This window comes from Bos indicus x Bos taurus, chromosome 7 (genome assembly GCF_003369695.1).
Source record: "Bos indicus x Bos taurus breed Angus x Brahman F1 hybrid chromosome 7, Bos_hybrid_MaternalHap_v2.0, whole genome shotgun sequence".
NCBI classification, from domain to species: Eukaryota; Metazoa; Chordata; class Mammalia; order Artiodactyla; family Bovidae; genus Bos; species Bos indicus x Bos taurus.
Genome location: NC_040082.1, coordinates 66,770,411 through 66,787,891, shown reverse-complemented (window position 1 = coordinate 66,787,891; position 17,481 = coordinate 66,770,411). Strand labels below are relative to the sequence as shown.

Here is a 17,481-nt window from a genome sequence, read left to right as displayed (position 1 = left end):
CTCTCGTGTATGGAGCAGGACCCCCCTTTCACCGTGAGCTCAAGGCAGACATGGAGACAGCCCCATGCCTCAGGTCTTAAAGCACTTTCATGCCCAAGGACTCATCGAATCAGCTGACAGGGAGACTCATCTTATAGATGAGGAAACTGAGGCATGCAGGCACGTCACCTGGGTCAGGTGACACGGCCTGCCCTGTGTCTGACAGGACAGCAAGGAGGGGGCCCCTGAGTTCAGGTCTTAGGGCTCCCGGCCCCATGTCCCCTCCCCCACTCCTGGCAGCACTAATGGGTTGAAACAAACTGGGGACCTCTGGGGCTGGTACAGCCACACCACACCCTCGTGGGCAAGAAAGCTTAGCCCTGACATACAAGGGGTCAAGACCAGACCTTTCCCATCCAACACGGTCAGGTGGGGCTGTAAGTGAAATGGGCCTGCAGGAACCACGGAAAATCACTCTGAAAAACCCACAGGGGGGTCCCCAGGCTGGGCCAGGTGTGGGGTGTCTTGGAGGACTTTCCTTGGGGGCTCCTGGCCCCAAGTGAACCCTGGAAAAGGGAAGAGAGTCAGCAAGAGGCCTGGGGGAAGGTGAGGGAGCCACCTCACCTTCCTGAGGAGGAAGGACAGCGCCACCTCCTCCAGGAAGCCTCCCAGGGCTTGGCCTTCTGCTTGAAGCAGGAAAGCAGCAGCACCCCCAGCTCCTGAGGGTTGTTTGGGGGGCAGGGTGGCCGGTGGGGATTTCCACACTTCAGGAGGACGCCAGCCAGCCCTGAGGCCACTTCCTCCGGCGGAGAGGAAGGCCAGTGCCGGGCAGCAGCAGACAATACCACCCCCACCTTTAGGGAGTGGGGGTAAGTGAGCACAAACCAGCCTTGAAACCCCTCCACCTCCAGCTGGCTCCCCTCAGCCACCTCAGTGGAATCTGGAGAAGACAGAAACTTCTATCGTGACCCCAGAGACGTGAAAGGACACAGCCTCCATCCCAGGGCCATAGAAAGAGACTAAAGTCCACACAGAGCGCCAAGGAGACGACCCTCAGCCCTTCTCCCCAACCGTCTCTCTGCCCACAGCCCTCCAGGGCTCCCATCTCCCTAGGGGAAAAGCCTGAGTCCTCCCCTGAGCCCACTAGGCCCTCCACGACTTGCCCACCCTTCCTCCCTCTGCTCTTCCAGCACCCCAGGAACTGTCCTGCCCGGGGGCTCGGCATTCACAAGCCTCAGTTCAGACATCTCCCTGGAGACGGCCCTTCTGCCCGGCTACAGAGTAGCTTTCCCCCAGCACTCTGCTGCCTAACCCCTGCTGTAAGCTACTTGCGGCCTGTCTGTCCTCCCTGTCCACCCTCTGTACTTGGTGCCACAGGGGTGACCATCTCATCCAGGAGTGGCAGGGACAATCCCGTGTGCACACTCAAACCCCCAGATCTAGAGCACACCAGGCCAGTCGCTCACCCCAGAGCCTGGTCTCGTATACAGAAAGTGCCAAATACACACTTGACCAAGAACGGCCAGGAGCTGGGCAGGATGCGGAGAGCTGGGGTTCCACACCACACCCCTTCTGGCCTCGGGTTACCCCCTGGGGAGGGACTGGAGACCCAGAACCCACTGGGGCCAGGGAGACCTTGGAGGCCCAAGTGCCCACTTTAGCCCGGACAGCAACTCTGCGCTAACCACTGGACTCCCTCCCCTAGCCCCATGGCAGATCACAAGACCATGACAACGGCTGGTTCTCCAGCTTCCCTCAGGCTCACTGTTGCCCCATCCCACGCCTACCTGGGAGCCTGGAAACACTGCCCCAGGCCCCTCATCTCCACACCACCTGGTGGGCCTGAGCACTGCCCCCGAACACCTCCTCCCTTGGTACCTGGTCCACCAGCCCCCCACAGTAGCGGTCCCGGGCTGCCTGGCCCACCCTCCAAGAGGCGATCTCCTCCCTCAAACACAAAGCCGGGAGGCAGTGGGGTCCTCCTACCTGAGCTTCCAAACTGCGTCCCGGCCAGGGAGGCCGGCCGGCTCTTACCGTTGGCCACAGGCAGCGGGAACATCTGCAGGGAGGGAGGGAGAAGGTAAGTGGGGATCACAGCTCTGCCGGGGTCCTGTCCCACTGGGACCCCCACCCCCAGGGAGCACATCCCAGATCACGGTCACCAATGGGATTCGAAAACTCCTGTTTACCACTTTCCAGAGATGAATTAACCTATGGGGCACTTGATATAATCCCTACTCTTAGAAAGGATACACTTTTAAGTTCCAGCTTTAAATAAAAGTGATCATTTATACCTCAGGTGGATCCCCAGGCATTGTTATTCCAGCCTCTGACCCTGACCTTCCCTGACCAGCCTGGCTCCATCTCTCCTTGTGTCTGACCCCACGAGTGGCAGGGTGAGGGAAGGACACCCAGGCTCCACTGCCGGGACGGGGAGGAGCCCCACATTCTGGGCTGTGCTCCGAGGTTGTACCCCTCCCTGCCAGTGACTGGGCAGTTCTCCTGAGGGTGGGGGCACCCAGTGTGGGAACATCACCCCCAACCCCCACCAGCCTCCCCACTCACTCACCCAAACCCACAGTGTTAAGTCCCTCAAGATTAAACAGCTTAGCAGCATTAACTGGGAAAACCCAACATCAACAAACCCTTGTGCCATAGAAAAAAACAAAACAGTTCTGCCCTGCCCCAAGGGTCTGAGTTCAGAGGTTCTTTTTGTGCCCCAAGTGACTCAGACTGGCCTGAATCAGGGATTAGGACTTAACTGCAGAGCGGCTTGTGGCCCCCCAAACCCTCCCTGGCCAACCAGGTGGTGAGGGTGTGGGATCTGTGGGTGTGACTGTTGGGGGTAGCATCATGAGCCTGGGGAAGGACCAGGAAGGGGGTCTCTGCCTGCACACCCTATTCTATAGAACGGGAAACTGAGGCCACAGGCTAAGCTGGCAGGGTGAGTGCAGAGGCTCATGGCAGGTGAGCACCCAGGCTGGATGTGGGTTCTTCGGGTTTGTGTCCCCTCTGGGGGCAGTACGGTGTTCACTGGACCCAGGGCCTTGTCCTTAAGGTGGGCTCCTTTCCCGCTGGGGACCCTAGGCCTGCGCTGGGGGAGGGGCAGGTCTGGGGGTCATCAGTCAAGCCCCTCCGGAGGAGCAGGGGCTCAATTCTATTTCTGTTTCATCCTCCAGGGTGCCGGGGGGCCGCTGACGTGGCACTTGCCACAGGGGGCACTGGGCCGTGTCTTGTAGGCGCTTCATGTCTTGTGATCAGCCCAGACAGGCCCCCACACTGCTCAGAGCCTCAGTGTTTCCTTCGGTGAAATGGGACTCAGGGCTCAGGACGCGTGGGCTGTTGTGAAACCCAAGCGCACGTGGGCATGCACAGGGCTCAGAGGAATACAGTCGAACCACTGTGCCAGCGCCTGCCCACAGCACCCTCCCCAGCCCCCAGTCGTTCCAGACCATCATCAGGCTGGGGACAACCTCAGGCCCACCTAGGGGACAGCGCTCAGAGCCCACATGCACTCAGGACCACCCATCTAACAGGAAGCCCCTGACCAGGAGGACATGGATCCTAACAGCTGGGGGCAGCTTTCTTCTCTGGTGTTTAAGTGACAGTTACCTCATTTCCTTCACATGGACCTGCCCCAAAGATATGCTTCCCTTTGAAATCTTTTGTTTTAGTCGAAATTAGGTTGTTTTAAGAAAACAAATTAAGTCAACTTCTATGGGGCAGGTGGGAGGCAGAGCTGTGAGCCGCAACCGGGGCTGTCTCTGGGCCTCTCCCCCCATGATGACAAGGAGGGTGAAAAAGATCCAGTTCTGGGTTTCCCCGGAGGATAGACACTGGGCACCTTTCCCACTCCACCTCAGTCTCCTTATCTAAGAAGTGGGTTGCTGGCTCTGAGCTGGTGGGGGAGGGGGCGGTCTGGATCCTCCGGACAGAAAGGGGAGGTGGGCAAGTGGTTAGGGCTGTCGGGTGGCAGGGGGAAGGGGCCACCCCCTCCCCTGACCCGTAAGCTGGTCTGTTCCAGCCCAATAGTCTGTGACTTGTCAGTTTAACAAAAAAACAACTGAGTAGCACCCCTGGTTACTCACCCGCGGAGGAAAAAATAAAACGGGGCTTAAAAATACCAGCCTGGCCCTTCCGGAGCCGCGGCCGCTCTGTCCCGGGGGCTGTTTTTCCGCAGGGTGGCTTCAGCTTAGGGACTTTTGTTTTTGACAGACCTCAGTGGCCTAGGCCTTGTACCGGCAGATGATCAAATTCAGACCGAAAGAATCAAACCAAAATGGTGCTCAGTGGGGCAGGGAGAGGGGCAGGATTTAGGAAGTCCACACACAGTCCCCAGGTTTACTTCTGTCACAGGCAGCCCACCTTACAGATGGGCAAACCAAGGCCCCCACTCCTCCAAGGGAAGCTCTAGCTTCCAGCCCCCACCCGCAGGCCTGTCTGAGCTATGTGACCTCTGGAAGCCAGCACCCTCTCTGAAGCTCCATCCACCTGGCCAGGGAAAAGGCTGTGGCTGGTGCAGCACACTGCCTAGGAAGTGTAGGGACATCCTCTGCCACACCCCACACTCCCATCCCCCCAAATTCCTGTGCATTGCTCTCAAGGTCTCCGGTCACTTATGACCCCAGCTCCTGGTGACACTGCGCACTGGCTTTCATGTGAGTAAATAAATGAACAATTACACGTCCACTGTGTGTCTCCTCTAACCACTCACAGAAGGCCTCCACACGGGGCACTGAAGCATTGGGCACTCCCATTTTATGCACCGACAGTGCTGTGAATAACCCTGATCACACCATCCTATAGGTTAGAAGCAAGATCACTGTCAAGATCACTGCATGCCTAAAGCAAGCTGGGGTCTCAGGGCCGAGCCTCCACAAGGAGGAACTGAGGGCCCTGGGCAGCCCCACCCTTACTCTGGGCCTTAGTTTCCCCAGCTGTAAAGGAGTGGGCTGGACCCACTCTGTGCCAAAGCATACAGTTGGGTGACAGGTGCCCTGAAGCTGCACCCTGTTGTAGGGGTGTCAACCCATCCATTGGCAGCTCCCCAAATCTCCCCAGCCCCACCTGGGGTCCTTTGACCCAAACAAGTTTGAGGTCCAGATACTGGAGATGTTTTTGGTAGTGGCTTCTTCCCATGGTCCTGGGGCCGTGGAGAGCTGGGTGGAGAGGAAGGGTGGGTAGGGTCGCTCACCATGCTAAAGTCCAGGAGGTCACTGAGCTCCTTGTCCGTGCCTACAGGCGCCATCCTTTGCGACTGGTTCATTCTCCAGTGGCAACGAGGGGCCGGGGTCAGGTCCTTAGGCCTAGACACAGCCCTGCGTGGTGGCCACCACAAGTGCAGGCAGAGGGGAGGAGGAAGGAGAGAAGAGGCATGAGTGAGGACGGCCGAGGTGGACAGATGGGGAGGCTGTTTAAGAGCCCCTCTAAATGCTTCCAGGGTCTGGGTCCTTTGCAGCCAGGATTCCGGGATTGGGGCCCCTAGAGACTCCTCCCCAGGGCCATGGGGGAGTTTGAACAACGGGGTTCGGGCAGCACAGAGCAGATCCCCTGAACTCCCTCAGCGACCACCAAGGAATCAAGTTGCAAATGTTACACTGAAGGCGAGGAGGAGTGGTCCCTTCCCAGATCGGTCAGAACCCGCCCCTTTCCCCGCCACCTCTCCTATTTCCTCCCACCCGCACGCTTCCCACCAGCCCCGGCCCCGCCCCCGCGAAGGAGGAGGGGCGACCCGGCCCCGCCCCAAGGGAAACTTGGTGACCCCCCCCCAACAGCTGTCAGAACACGTTGAAGGCCTGGTCACCCCCAAATTCAAAGCAAAATAAATCCACAAGTAAGACTGCGAAGCCCCCTTCCTGTCCCACGACTACACTGGCAGCGGGGGTGCCGCGAGCAGGGACCGACCCACAAAGCTTCCCACCACGAAAAACAACCGAACTCTGAAAAGAGAAACACCACCCTAGATTGTTTTATTGTTACGATGTATCCAGCAATTATTTTTAAGCAACTTTGAAAATATCTCTTGCCCTGGGGGAAGGGGGTCCCAAGACCCGAGTCTCCCCCACCCTACAAGGTCCCTAGGGGCTCCATTCTAGAATAAGGGGGAATCCACCTGCCAGGCACCATCCCACACCCAGAAGAGAGAGGAGAGCAGGTCCCCGTCCCACAGTCACACAGGGAAGCCCCTCCAGGGCCTCCTCCCGGGCCCCCAGGGGGGCGGGGGCGGCAAGCAGAAACCGTGGGGGCCACGAGGGAAGCTAGGGTTCCGAGGTCGAGGGAGACCCGACTTCAGAAGCGGAGAAACCCCCGCTTTGTTTGCCAACTGGAGACGGGTGTGAAACGGATGCCCCGGCGCACCCCCTCCCCCGCGAAGCTTTTTCTTTTTTGGAGGGCGTGTGAAACTGACTTTTTTTTTGAGGAGTACGAAACCGCACTTCTTCGTGGGGTGGTTGAAACCGATTTAAAAGCAGACCTGAGGGGGGGCTGAAACATGCTTCTCTGGGGGAGCTGAGATACTTCCAGGGTGTCACGAGGACTTTTGGGGGCTCGAAGCCACTTTGGGAAGAGAGGGGAAGGACCGTCGTCCTCGGGGCTGGGGGGGGAAGGGGGCCCGGGAAACCAATCCCCACCCCACCCCCCGCAGCCGGTGCGGGCGGCGCGGCGCGGCCCAGGAGCCCTTTGAAGCTCGGGGCGCACCCGCCGCCCGCGCCCGCGGAGCGCAGAGCAGATGTGTCCCCCAGCCCGGCCCCGGCCCGAGCCCGCAGGCGCGCGGCGCACCTTCCCCGCAGACAAAAGGACGCTCCTTCTCCCTCGCTCGCTCCCCTCCAAACTCCGCCGCCGGCCGGGCCCCCGGGGAAGGGGACGCCCGCGGCCTCCGCGCCACTGCCCCGCCGCAAAGTTGGGCGGCTCCGCGTCACCCCCGCCCAGCTCCGCAAACTTTCCCGAAGTGCCGGTCGGCGGGGACGCGCGGGCCCGAGCGCGCTCTCCACGTCGTCGGCCCCCTCCGGCGCGCAAAGTTGGAGAACAATGACTCCGGCCGCGCCGCCCCCAGCCCAGCCCGCCCCCGCCCGGCGTCCCCGGATCCCGGCGTCCCGGCGCCGCGCGGAGGGGCCCGGTCCGCTGGGCACCAAACAGCGGAGGGTCCCAGCGCGCTCACCTGCTCGGTGCGGCCCGGCCCGCAACGCGCGGGGGGCGGTGGCATGAACGGCCCCCCCGGACAAAGAGGCGTCGCGGCCCCGAGGGGCGCGCGTGGGCGGCGGCGCGTGGCCCGGCTCCCCGCGTGTCCGCCCCACGGGCCCTGCGCGCGGCCCTGGAGTTGACGGAGACGGCGTGCGAGGAGTCCGCGGTGCCCTCCTGCCGCGTCGCTGGGCTCGGTCCGGCCCGCTACGCCCGCGGCCGCTGCCTCATCTTCCTGCGGCGGGAGACATGTTCCGCCCCTTGCCCCGCGCCCCGCCCCGTCCACGCCAGGCCCCGCCCCAAAAGCCCCGCCCCGTCGCTTCTCGCGGAGCCCTCCGCCACCGCCTGCTCGCCAGGCCGCCGCCGGCCGCCCATACGCGCACGCTAGACGCTGCTGCGGACCCGCGGAGCCCGGCGCCTGGAACGGGAGCGCCGGGGATCTGTCGACCAACGGCGGGAGCGCGGGGGCAGGAACTATCTTTCAGCGCGGAGGCGCACGAGAGCTAGGCTATACTTGTGACGCAAGTGGGAAGGGCCGTGAGATGGAAAGATAAGGCGGAGAGGCCGGGGCCAATCGGAGGTAGCGAAAGCATGATTGGCAAGGCTACCTGCCGTTCGTGGCTAGGCCCCGCCCCCGCCCCGCCCACTTCGCTCGGCCTAGCGAAGAGGCGGGACTCTCCGAGCTGAAGGCCGCGAGAAGCTGTGGGGGGCGGGGAACAGCTGGTGTTTTATTCTCGGGTTTGCGTGGCCGCCCGCACAGTCTCTTCGTCTTGGTCGTATCTGAGTTTCTAGGTCTGCTCCCTAGTGCTGGGTTTTGCGAGCGGGCATCCTATGCCCGGAGAGAATGAATCAGACCTATTTTTCTCTCGCGGCCATGGCTGTTAGCTCCGTTTCAGGTTCTGAGAGTTCCGCGTGGAACCCGCTCTGTGCTTCTGACTTGCTGGTTGCCTTTGGCTGCCTGAGACTCAATTTACTCATCTGTTAAATAGGATTTGGGCCTGAGTTTGAGCTGGACTGAGACCTCACAGTCTCAGCTGCAGTTCTGGGGTCGAAAAGAGTCGGATACAACTGAGCGACTGAATTGAACTGAGCTGAGACCTCACAAAGCTTTCTGACTCTCTGTGAGTTCACTTAGATCCCAAGTTCACCCCACAGCCAGGAGCTCTTGAGCTTTTGGGAACCGTAGACCCTACAGAATGGAAATAATAATTATTATAAAGGAAAATGAACACACTCTAACACGATTTATGCCCCCACCCCCACCCCTGTGTCCGCAGAGATAAAATCAGAGTCCTTTCCAGGCTGAGAAGAAGACAATGTCCCCCTGGCCCAAGTGGCTCCAGCCACAGTGGCCTTCAGAACCTTCCAGGCTCACTCTTACCTCCAGGCCATTGCCATGGCTATGCCGTCTGCCTGGAAGGCTTTTCCACCCCATCTGGAGCCCCAGTTCCCCACAGTTCAGGGTGGTCAGGGAGGCCCTAGATCCAGAGAGCAGGACTGAAAGCAAGGGAGAAAAGTGGGAGCCCAGGGGGAAGGGGAAGGGGAGACGACTCCAGAGCAGGAGGGAAGCTCAGCCGGCTCCTAATAAAGCCTCTTCCTGCTACATGGGGACCGGGCTGACCCTCACCTTGACCCTCAGCGCCAAAATGCTGCCATGTGCCACAGGCCTCAGGAAGGGACTGAGGGTTTGGGGGGGTCTGGGTTCAAATCCCTCATCCCTCCTGGGATCACTTGGGCAAGCTCTTGCCGCTCTCTGGGCCTCGGTTTTCCCATCAGGAAAATGGGAGAGTGTAGTGATGGTCACTGTGTAGGTGCCAAGGGTATGTGCCTCCATCCTGTGGCCTCTCCCCACTGGAATACCCAAATCTCTGGAGTGAGGGCTCCCAGACCACAGCCTTTCCCCACACCAAACCTGATCCCACAAGTCCAGGGTCTGCTCTGGCTTGCCTCTATCCTGGGAGGCTTTCTTGAGGACCAGGCTGGGGGTGCAGTCCCTCTGGACCCCCAGCCGACTCAAGGTGGGCCAGCACGCTTTCCCCTGACAGTGCTAAGGGTCTAACCTGTACAGACACAGCTGGGGCCAGTATTCCTGGAGTTGACACACCCCCTGAAGGGGGTAAATGATCCATTCATAGGCCATGCAATTATTGAGCACCAACAGTATGCCAAGCTTGGTGCTGGGTGTTGGATCACTGTGGTGATTATGACTTGTCTAGTCCCTTTCCTCCAAGGCAAGATGAACTGTCAGAGGCCCGCTGTTTTAGTCCCAAATGTGCTTCTTCTATCCATATGTTCAGCTGTCAGGTCCTCAATCCTGAGTGATTAAACCCATAAACCCATTATACAGATGAGGAAACTGAGGTTCAGAGAGCTCCTCCCTGGGGTCCAGTCCACCTGGGGCTCACACCTGCCAGGAGGCTCTCCCAGCACCCACAGGCCACCATTGTCTTCCCTGGGGAGGCCCAGCCTGGGGCTGAGTCACCGGGTGGAGCAGCCCAAGGGGGACCACCACCCCGCCTTGGCTGCCGCCTCTGCCCAGCCCTGAGGCCCGGGTGTGCCCTACAGGGCACTGGCACAGGGACAGGCAGCCAGCAGCTGGTGCCAGGGGCCCCTCGAGGGCAGCCCACAGCCCACCCACCCCCGCCTGTCTGACTGCGGCCTTTGTTTTCCTCTGGTGCCCGCCAGGGGCCTGGGGCCAGGCAGGAGCCACGGACCTGCCTCCCCCAGTGGGGGCTTCCTTCCTCCACCCAAGTCACACCTACTGTGTGCTGTCCCAGGCTGGGAACCTTGAGAGGAAGACAACCCCAACTCTGGTTGGGAAAACCCATGCCGAGGACAGAATCCCACTAGTGAGTGGGGTCGCTGGGGCAGAACACAGGAATGGTGATGGAAACTTCCAGAAGACAGTAGATGGGCACACCGCAGTTAACCATGGATTTAGGACTTGAGGGCCACTCTTCTGACATCATTTTCATTTGTCTTCAGAGTGGGCACCTTCTCCTGGGTGTGAACGGACCCCCCAAACGCACTCTCCCACTCCCACCCCACCCAGCCCCGCCCTGCTGTTCCTTAGCCCAGGAGGAAGGGAGGGGCCCTTATCAGTCAAGCCAGACCCCGTACACAAACCTCGGTTCATGGTCCCTAATTGGGGGGGCACAGGGTGGGGGACAACTGCCTAGAGCTGGGGTCTTGATGGGCCATTGGACCCCCGTGGGGCCTGGCCCTGGCTTGTCCATGCTCTCCGTGACTCCTCCCACACAGATCTGATTGGGGTTCCCTTACTCATTCATTCATTCATTCTCCCCGGCTTCTGGGAGGGAGGTCTCTGCAGGGTGTGCTGCTTGGGCCTGGGGCCAGGGCCTCTACCTGGATATGGGGTGAGGGGCTTTTTAGCCTCTGCAGAAGAGGAAGTGCTGGCCATGGAGGGCAAAAAGCGGATGATGGACGAAGCAGCAGCTCTGCTGGCCGTGCTCCCACCCCCCAGCCTGCCTTCCCTGGTGCTCAGAGCCATGGGCGTAAGGAGGGGAGGGGACCCAGTGATTGGACCTGGTTTGTCCTGGGGAGTCAGTGGGCCAGGAGGGTGCTTGGAGCCCCAGCTTCATGCTTTCCATTGTCGGGTTATCGGAAGAGTTTGGGGTGAGTTCCCTTCTCTGGGGTGGGTTCCCTGGGGCAACGACACTTGGGTGTGACCAGAAGGATGAATGGTCAGTGGGCAAAGAACAAGGAGCCTAGGGGGCAAGGGACTGTGTGGTGTACTTTAGGACTCCATGAGGCTGGAGTCCAGAGAATTGGAGCAGAGAGGAGCCAAAGTCAGGGGCACTGGGTCTGCATGGCAGGCGCACTATGGAGTCATGGTGGGGGTCTGAGCAGGAGAGGGATGTGGTCCCATGGCTACATTTGGAGGTGGATTCAAAGGGTTGGTCCTGGGGGTAGTGAGCTGGGTGGACTGGGGGTAGGTTTGAGGGGTGATGGAAGGCTTACCTGGGGGTGGGGGTGAGAAGGCAGCCATCCATGGGCGCTGGGTGTGGGCTGGGGACCTGGGTTTGTGAATAGTGGTGCCCTTTTTGGAGCAAGGATATCTTAGGGCCAGGGACCAGATGAATGGGGCACAGGAAGTCCACATTCCCGCCTTGCCCAGGCCCCAGGGACAGAGCCTTGGCTTGACCACGAGGGACTTCATGAGTGAATGAATGAGTGTCCACCCTAATCTAAACCCCAGCCCCAAGCTGAGCCCCAATTCTGCTCTGAGCCTCTATTCTAGACTGAACCCTGGGCCCAGGCTGAGCCCCCAACCCTGGACCAAGCCTGACTGCCCTGCACCTCTCCCACCCGGGCCCCCCACTACCCTCTCTCCCTGCCCTGTACCCGTCCACCCCCAGGGCTGGTGCCACCTGTCCAGGGCAGCCCTTCCCCTTCCTGGCCGGGTGCCCACAGCTCCTGACTCAGGGCCCCCAGGGGCCTGTCCCACCACATTCCGGGGCAGCTTGTGCAAACATGGGGCACCTCCCAACCAGCCCCTAGGCATTATCCAGCCCAGTTCCCCCGGGGATGGATGGGGTGAGGGGGGCAGGGCAGGGGACAAGAAACCTTGCCAGATTCCCACTGCCCACGCCTGTGGCCCCACTGACCTCTGCCTTGGAGGCATGGGGGTGCCCCACTGACCTCTGCCTTGGAGGCATGGGGGTTCCTGAGCTTTCTGCGGGAGGCAGCGGGAACCACCCATTGTTCAGACAGGGAAACTAAGGCTTCAGCCCCTGCTTGAGGGGGGCCAGCATCCTACACCTGGCTCACATGCCTGCCCATGCTCCTTCACCTGTTCGAGTGCGTGTGTGTGTTAGTCACTCAGTCATGTCCAACTCTTTGCGACCCCATTGACTGTAGCCTGCCAGGCTCCTCTGTCCGTGGAATTCTCCAGGCAAGAATACTGGAGTGGGTTGCCATTCCCTTCTACAGAAGATCTTCCCGACCCAGAGATCAAACCCAATTCTCCCACACTGCAGGCAGATTCTTCACCATCTGAGCCACCAGGGAAGCTCTCACCTGTTCCTTGGCGCCTTTCGGAATCGAGAGCGTCCTGGCGATTAGCACCTTGCCACACTAAGGTGTGTGGGTTTTACTCAAGGATTCTGGGGAAAGTCATGGGGGCAGTGTGGTCTCCTTGGAGACAGGGGAGCTGAACCTGAAATGCTGAGTTGGTCCCAGGCTGGCGAGGGTGCTCAGGAAGAGGGCATGGGGCTGGGGCTGGGAGTGGCCTGGGGTATCAAACCCATTCCATAGTGTGTGCTGGGGGCCCTGGAGAGCACTTGGCAGTGAACGGCATCCACCCCAGTCCTGGCCACCCTGTGTGGGGCCAGGACCGCACACCGGTCTCTCCTTCCCCCTTTTCCACCAGAAGTTACCAAGCCTTTGCCCTGGCTGTGCCCTCCTTCTGGGTCATCCTTTCTCTCACTTGTGCCTGGCTCTCTCCTTCTCATCCTTCGGGCCCCAGTTTCTGTGTTGCCTCCTCCAGGAAGCCTCCTTGGCCTGCATAGCAGGCCAGGCCCTCTTCCCCTCTTATAACTCCTGTCACCATTCATTTTTTTGCCATTTCTGTCACCCTATCACTTGAACCAGATCAAGGGCCCCCAAGGGCGAGGCCCAGGCTTTCTTGCTTATTGTTGCCCCATGAGGCTCAGAGCATCCTGGAGACAGCGCAGGCCCGGGGAGTGGCAGAGAGGCAGCTTAGGTCCAGTGGGGCTCCTGGTTCTTGGGGATAGATGTGGAGCCAGGCAGGTGGATGTCTAGGGGAGCACACAGCCCATGAGCTCTGCTCCCAGCCCCTTGGCCCAACTTGCCAACAGATTCAAGTCCCATCTCCCACTCCCCACCATGAGCCTTGGCTGTAAGACCCCAGGGTGCATGGCTGGATGTGTCATCTTGGAGCTCTGCACCCCAGAACCCTCTGAGGGCTGAGTCCCTAGGTGGGTGTTTACAAGGGGCAGGTCAATGGGGTCACCCATTAACATGATGCAGTTTTTCTGCTGGGCATCTCCTGGGATCCCTACTGGTGCTGCACAGGTAGCAGAGATGTTGGGGGGAGGGGGATCTGTTAATCAGCTGAGCTCTCTGTGCTCCAGGGATGGGAGGAAACTGAAAAGTTTGGCTGCCCATTTCCCCCCACCTCCTTGCCTTCCTTAGGGGTGGAAAAGGCACAAAGGCCACAGCTACAAAAGGACAAAAATCTTCAAATGTGACTCTGTAGATATGCTTCTGACAGGTAACAAACCGACAGACAAGATGGGAATTCCCAGGTAGTGCAGTGGTAAAGAACCTACCTGCCAATATGGGAGACACAGGAAATGAGGATTCGATCCTGGGGTTGGGAAGATCCCCTGGAGTAAGAAGTGACAACCTGCTCCAGTTTTCTTGCCTGGAAAATCCCATGGACAGGGGAGCCAGGCAGGCCACAGTCCATAGGGTCACAGAGAGTCAGACACGACCAAGTGACTTAGCGCACACACACGCACTGATGAGATGTGACATATGGAAAGAAACTATTTTCAACCTAGTAACAGAATAAGGATTTATGTCCCTTCATATACAAAGAGTTGCTACAAATCAATAAAAAAAACACCCACCAAAATGGAAAACTGGACAAAGAAAGGAACAATTAGTTCACATGTGAAGCCACACAAATGGCTGCTGGAGAGACAGAAAAGGAAGCTTAAAGTCACTCATGACGAAAGAAATGTAAACAAATATGCAAATAAGAAACCACATTTTGTTCTGATAGTTGGCAAAATGATAAAAGATTGGTCACATCCTGCAATAGTGAAGCTAAGTGTGGAGGTCCTCTGAGGGGGTGCTTATTAATGAAGAAGCTCTACATCCCTTTGGACTCCCTCTCTAATTCCAGCCCTAACACTCAGAAATCTATTAAAAATGATAGGGCAAGCAGGGATGTTCATTAGAATGTGGTTTGTGGCAGCTATTACTCGGAAACAGCACATACCAACTACCAGGGATGAGAGAGAAGATCCCATCCGTGGCTGAACAGGGATCACTGAACTGCTTGATGGGGCAGGGGAGTGTTGCATGCATGTTCTGAGCCAAGGACATCTGAGGTGGACTGTTCAGATTAAATACAAGTTCGAGACCCACAGCACCATTTTGGGAGCACAGTTTGTGTGAAGCAAAAATGTGTGTATCGAAAAAACACAGGAGGAGGAAATGCCCCAAGGGTTCAGCGGTTACTCTGGGTGCGGAGTTGGAGGGGGGGAACTTTCAGTTCTTATTTTATATTTATATTCATGAGGTGGGATGAACTTAGAGGTTGGATTGTGTTTTCAGTGTGAGTGTGTACATTCTGGCATTTTTTTAATTAAAAGAAAGTTTAGTTTGTCAATCCCTGATTGAGGTTGGGTCTCTGAAGAGCCATGGGAGGGGGTGGGGTGGGTTTCCACTGGGGAGATCGAGATTCCTTTCAGGAACTGGGTTCACTGGGAGTTCCCTGGAGGGGGCAGGCTTCCAGATGCCCCTTGGGTCCTCTGGGGAAAACCCCTGGTGCTCTGGGGAGGGCCCCCCTGGGTGACCTTGAGCCTGAGCCAAGTACAGGGAGCACTGCAAAGAGAGTCTGGCATGGGTACTTCCTCACTCAGAGCCCAAGTTCTCATCAGTTCAAGGGGACTGGAGATCTCACCACCCACCAGGGGCCAGGTTGGGCTGCCTGGTCTCCTGGCAGGTGCTGGGGGAGCGCTGAGGGACGGCCCCTTCCCCAGGGGCAGGGACGGCCCCGGGCACTGCACAGGGGAACTGGGTCATGCGGGTCACAGAACTGCCCCTTTAAAGGTATCAATTCCCCCACTTTGCAGGGAACCTGGAGAAGTGTGGAGGGCATGCCTTGGACTCAGAACCACCAGGTTCTTGGTTTCTCATGTTTGGCCTTCCCTTGACCCTGATGTGTGGGCAGAGCCTGGCCCCACAGTGCTCCTAGGCTTCCTTCCACCCCCTGCCAGCCTAAGTGGCTCCTAACCCCTCGGTGCATCACCTATAAGGCCTGCGCACAGGCACAAAGAATAAGAAATTCACTCCCCAGCTCCTAATTCCTTCCCTGCCTGGGGGTCTGGCTGTGTCAGGCTGGCAGCAACACTTGCAGTCAGGGCTGGGGTCCAGGCAGGCCCTGGGGTGGGGGTACAGGAGGAATCCAGAGCAGGAGCAAACTGAGGTCACTTACAGGGTGTGCTCCAGCCAGCTCCCCCCTAGACCCTCCAGTCATGCTGGCGTGACCCTCCAGCCATGCTGGCGTCCCCCTCCCTGCTCCTTGGACATCATGACTCATGCTGACCTCAGGGCCTTTGCATGGCTGGCCTCTTGGCCCAGAGCACCTCTCTCCCTCATTCTCTCCTCAGCCCATCCATCCCCAAGACTGTCAGCTTTGCTTGCTCAATGTCCCCCTCCCAGTTCCTGCAGGGCAAATGCCCCCCATCCCCCAGGCTGTCCCCAGAGTCCAGCCCACCCAGTGGAGAGGCTGGGGAAGACAGTGGTCCCTATTTCACAGGTGAGAAAATCGAGACTCAGAGGGAGAGGCCAGAGGTCAGACAGGGAGAGGCACTTAGAAGCGCCCCCCCCACCTCTGCCCAGCCCCTCTCCACCAGGGCAAAGGCATTTCCTTCTGCTCAGGGGGCTGTGGGGTCCTAGGGCAGCTGGTGGGGCGCCTAACGGGTCTTGGGGCCTGTGTGTGTGGCAGCGGCAGCTGGGGCTCCTGGAGCCCAACCCCCACTCGGAGTGTGAGTGGGAGGTGGGGGAGGGGGAGCAGCAGCTGGCGCCTGGCCCTGTGCCAGTTAGGAACCTCTGCGGGGTGGGGCTGCCCTGGGACTGTCTCTCTGTCTCTCTCTTTTGGCCTCTGTCTCTATATCTCCCTCTGCCTATCTGCCTCTGTCTCTTCTCTTTCTGTTTCTCTCTTTGCCTCTGTCTCTCCATCTCCCTCTGTGTGTGTCTCTGTCTTTCTCGGTCTCTGCCTCTCTGTGTTTCTTTGTCTATCTGTCTCTCATCGGAGCTGGGGGACTAGCCCCATTTCAGGTCATTAGGATCTCCCCTTTACCTCCACCTGCTGGCTGTGATCACGTGAATTGAAGGACCCCCACCTCAGCACCCCCGCTGTGGTCTCTATCCCTCCCAAGATGGGGAGCCTGGGACACCCCTCTTGTGGGCTGGGGGACCCTGGGCAAGTTTCCCAGATGCAAAGTCTGTGGGCACCCTCTCTGGGCCAGGGGTGGGGTGGGCCACAGCCAGTCTGGGAAGAAACAGTCACTAAGGAGCCACTTTACAGGCATCTGAACCTGTCCTTGAGGGGGAGTTCCCTTACCTTAGTGACACTAGAGAGTCCCAGGGAGGGGATACATAGGCCAGAAGTGATCCTGCAGGGGGGTGGGGTGGGGTGGGGAGAGGCCCAGCCAATGCAAAGGCCCTGATGCCTGGGGCAACCCTCAGCCAAATTCCTGGGTCCTCAACCCCAGGTCAAAAAGCAGACTGATCTGCCCACCGCCCCACGTGAAGACCCCTCCCCCACCCCGGAATTGTGCTGGCAGCCAGGAGGGCACTAGGGGTGAGCAGGAAGCAGGGTGACTGCCTCCCCAGGGCCCTGACTGCCCAGTCTCTACATTCCCCAACGTCTGCCAGTACAGCCATCCCCTGAAACCTCCCTGACAATAGACTCCAACACCAGGGAAATATCCCCAGGGGGGCTGTGGCTTGTTCACCCCTTGATTTGCATTTTTGCATATTAATGAGGGTAGAGCTGCTAATTCTGCCACATTGTTTTAAAGGTGCAGAAACGCTGGAACTGCTGAGGAGTGAGGAGGGGGCACTCCTTACCAGGAGTGAGGAGGGGGTCCTGGGTCCCCAGATACAGGATCCCGGTCCCTCCGTCTCAACCGTTGCCCCTTGGGTCACAGGGGTGGGGTCCCCCAGTCTCTGTGTCTTTGCTCTTGAAATTGGGGCATCAACCTTGGGGGCAGCAGGGCAATGGGGAGTCTGGAATTTTCTGTCGGGAGCTCTATCCTGAGCATCCCATGGTGGGAAAGTCGAGAACTGAGGATCAGACTCTGCCATAAAATCTTTGGATTCCGTCATAGACTCTGGATCCAGCATCATCTCCATCTCCTGAGTTCAGGCTGGAAACCCCACTCCGCCCCCCGCCCCCTTCCCCGACTCCCCGCAGCCCCGGTGGGGGGGCGAGCGTTCTGACCCCACTTGTGGCCCTAGGCTGTCTCAGCCCAGCCTCAGGACTCCTTCCAGCTCCCCCTTGCACATGCTCCAGGTGCTCCTGCTTTCCCTACAAGTTCACCT

The 17,481-nt window shown here is 59.1% G+C and overlaps 1 protein-coding gene across 11 annotated transcripts in view; it reads right to left on the bottom strand.

Annotated features, from left to right (window-relative positions):
• TCF3 (transcription factor 3) overlaps positions 1-7,662 on the bottom strand; it is a 33,304-nt gene extending 25,642 nt beyond the window's left edge. For 4 of the 11 annotated variants that reach the window (XR_003511828.1, XR_003511829.1, XR_003511827.1 and 1 more), the window contains exons 1-3: positions 7,136-7,662; positions 5,174-5,297; positions 1,966-2,038 (exon numbers count right to left, since the gene is read on the bottom strand). Coding sequence is in view for 8 of the 11 variants with exons in the window: in XM_027546552.1 (XP_027402353.1) it covers positions 1,966-2,038; positions 5,174-5,245 (145 nt within the window). In the remaining 3 variants the exon portion in view is untranslated. Of the gene's footprint in view, positions 1-1,965; positions 2,039-5,173; positions 5,298-6,756; positions 6,866-7,135 lie in introns of those variants that run through there. The other 7 variants (XM_027546547.1, XM_027546553.1, XM_027546549.1 and 4 more) reach the window with 4 other exon arrangements.
• Positions 7,663-17,481: the final 9,819 nt, after the last annotated feature.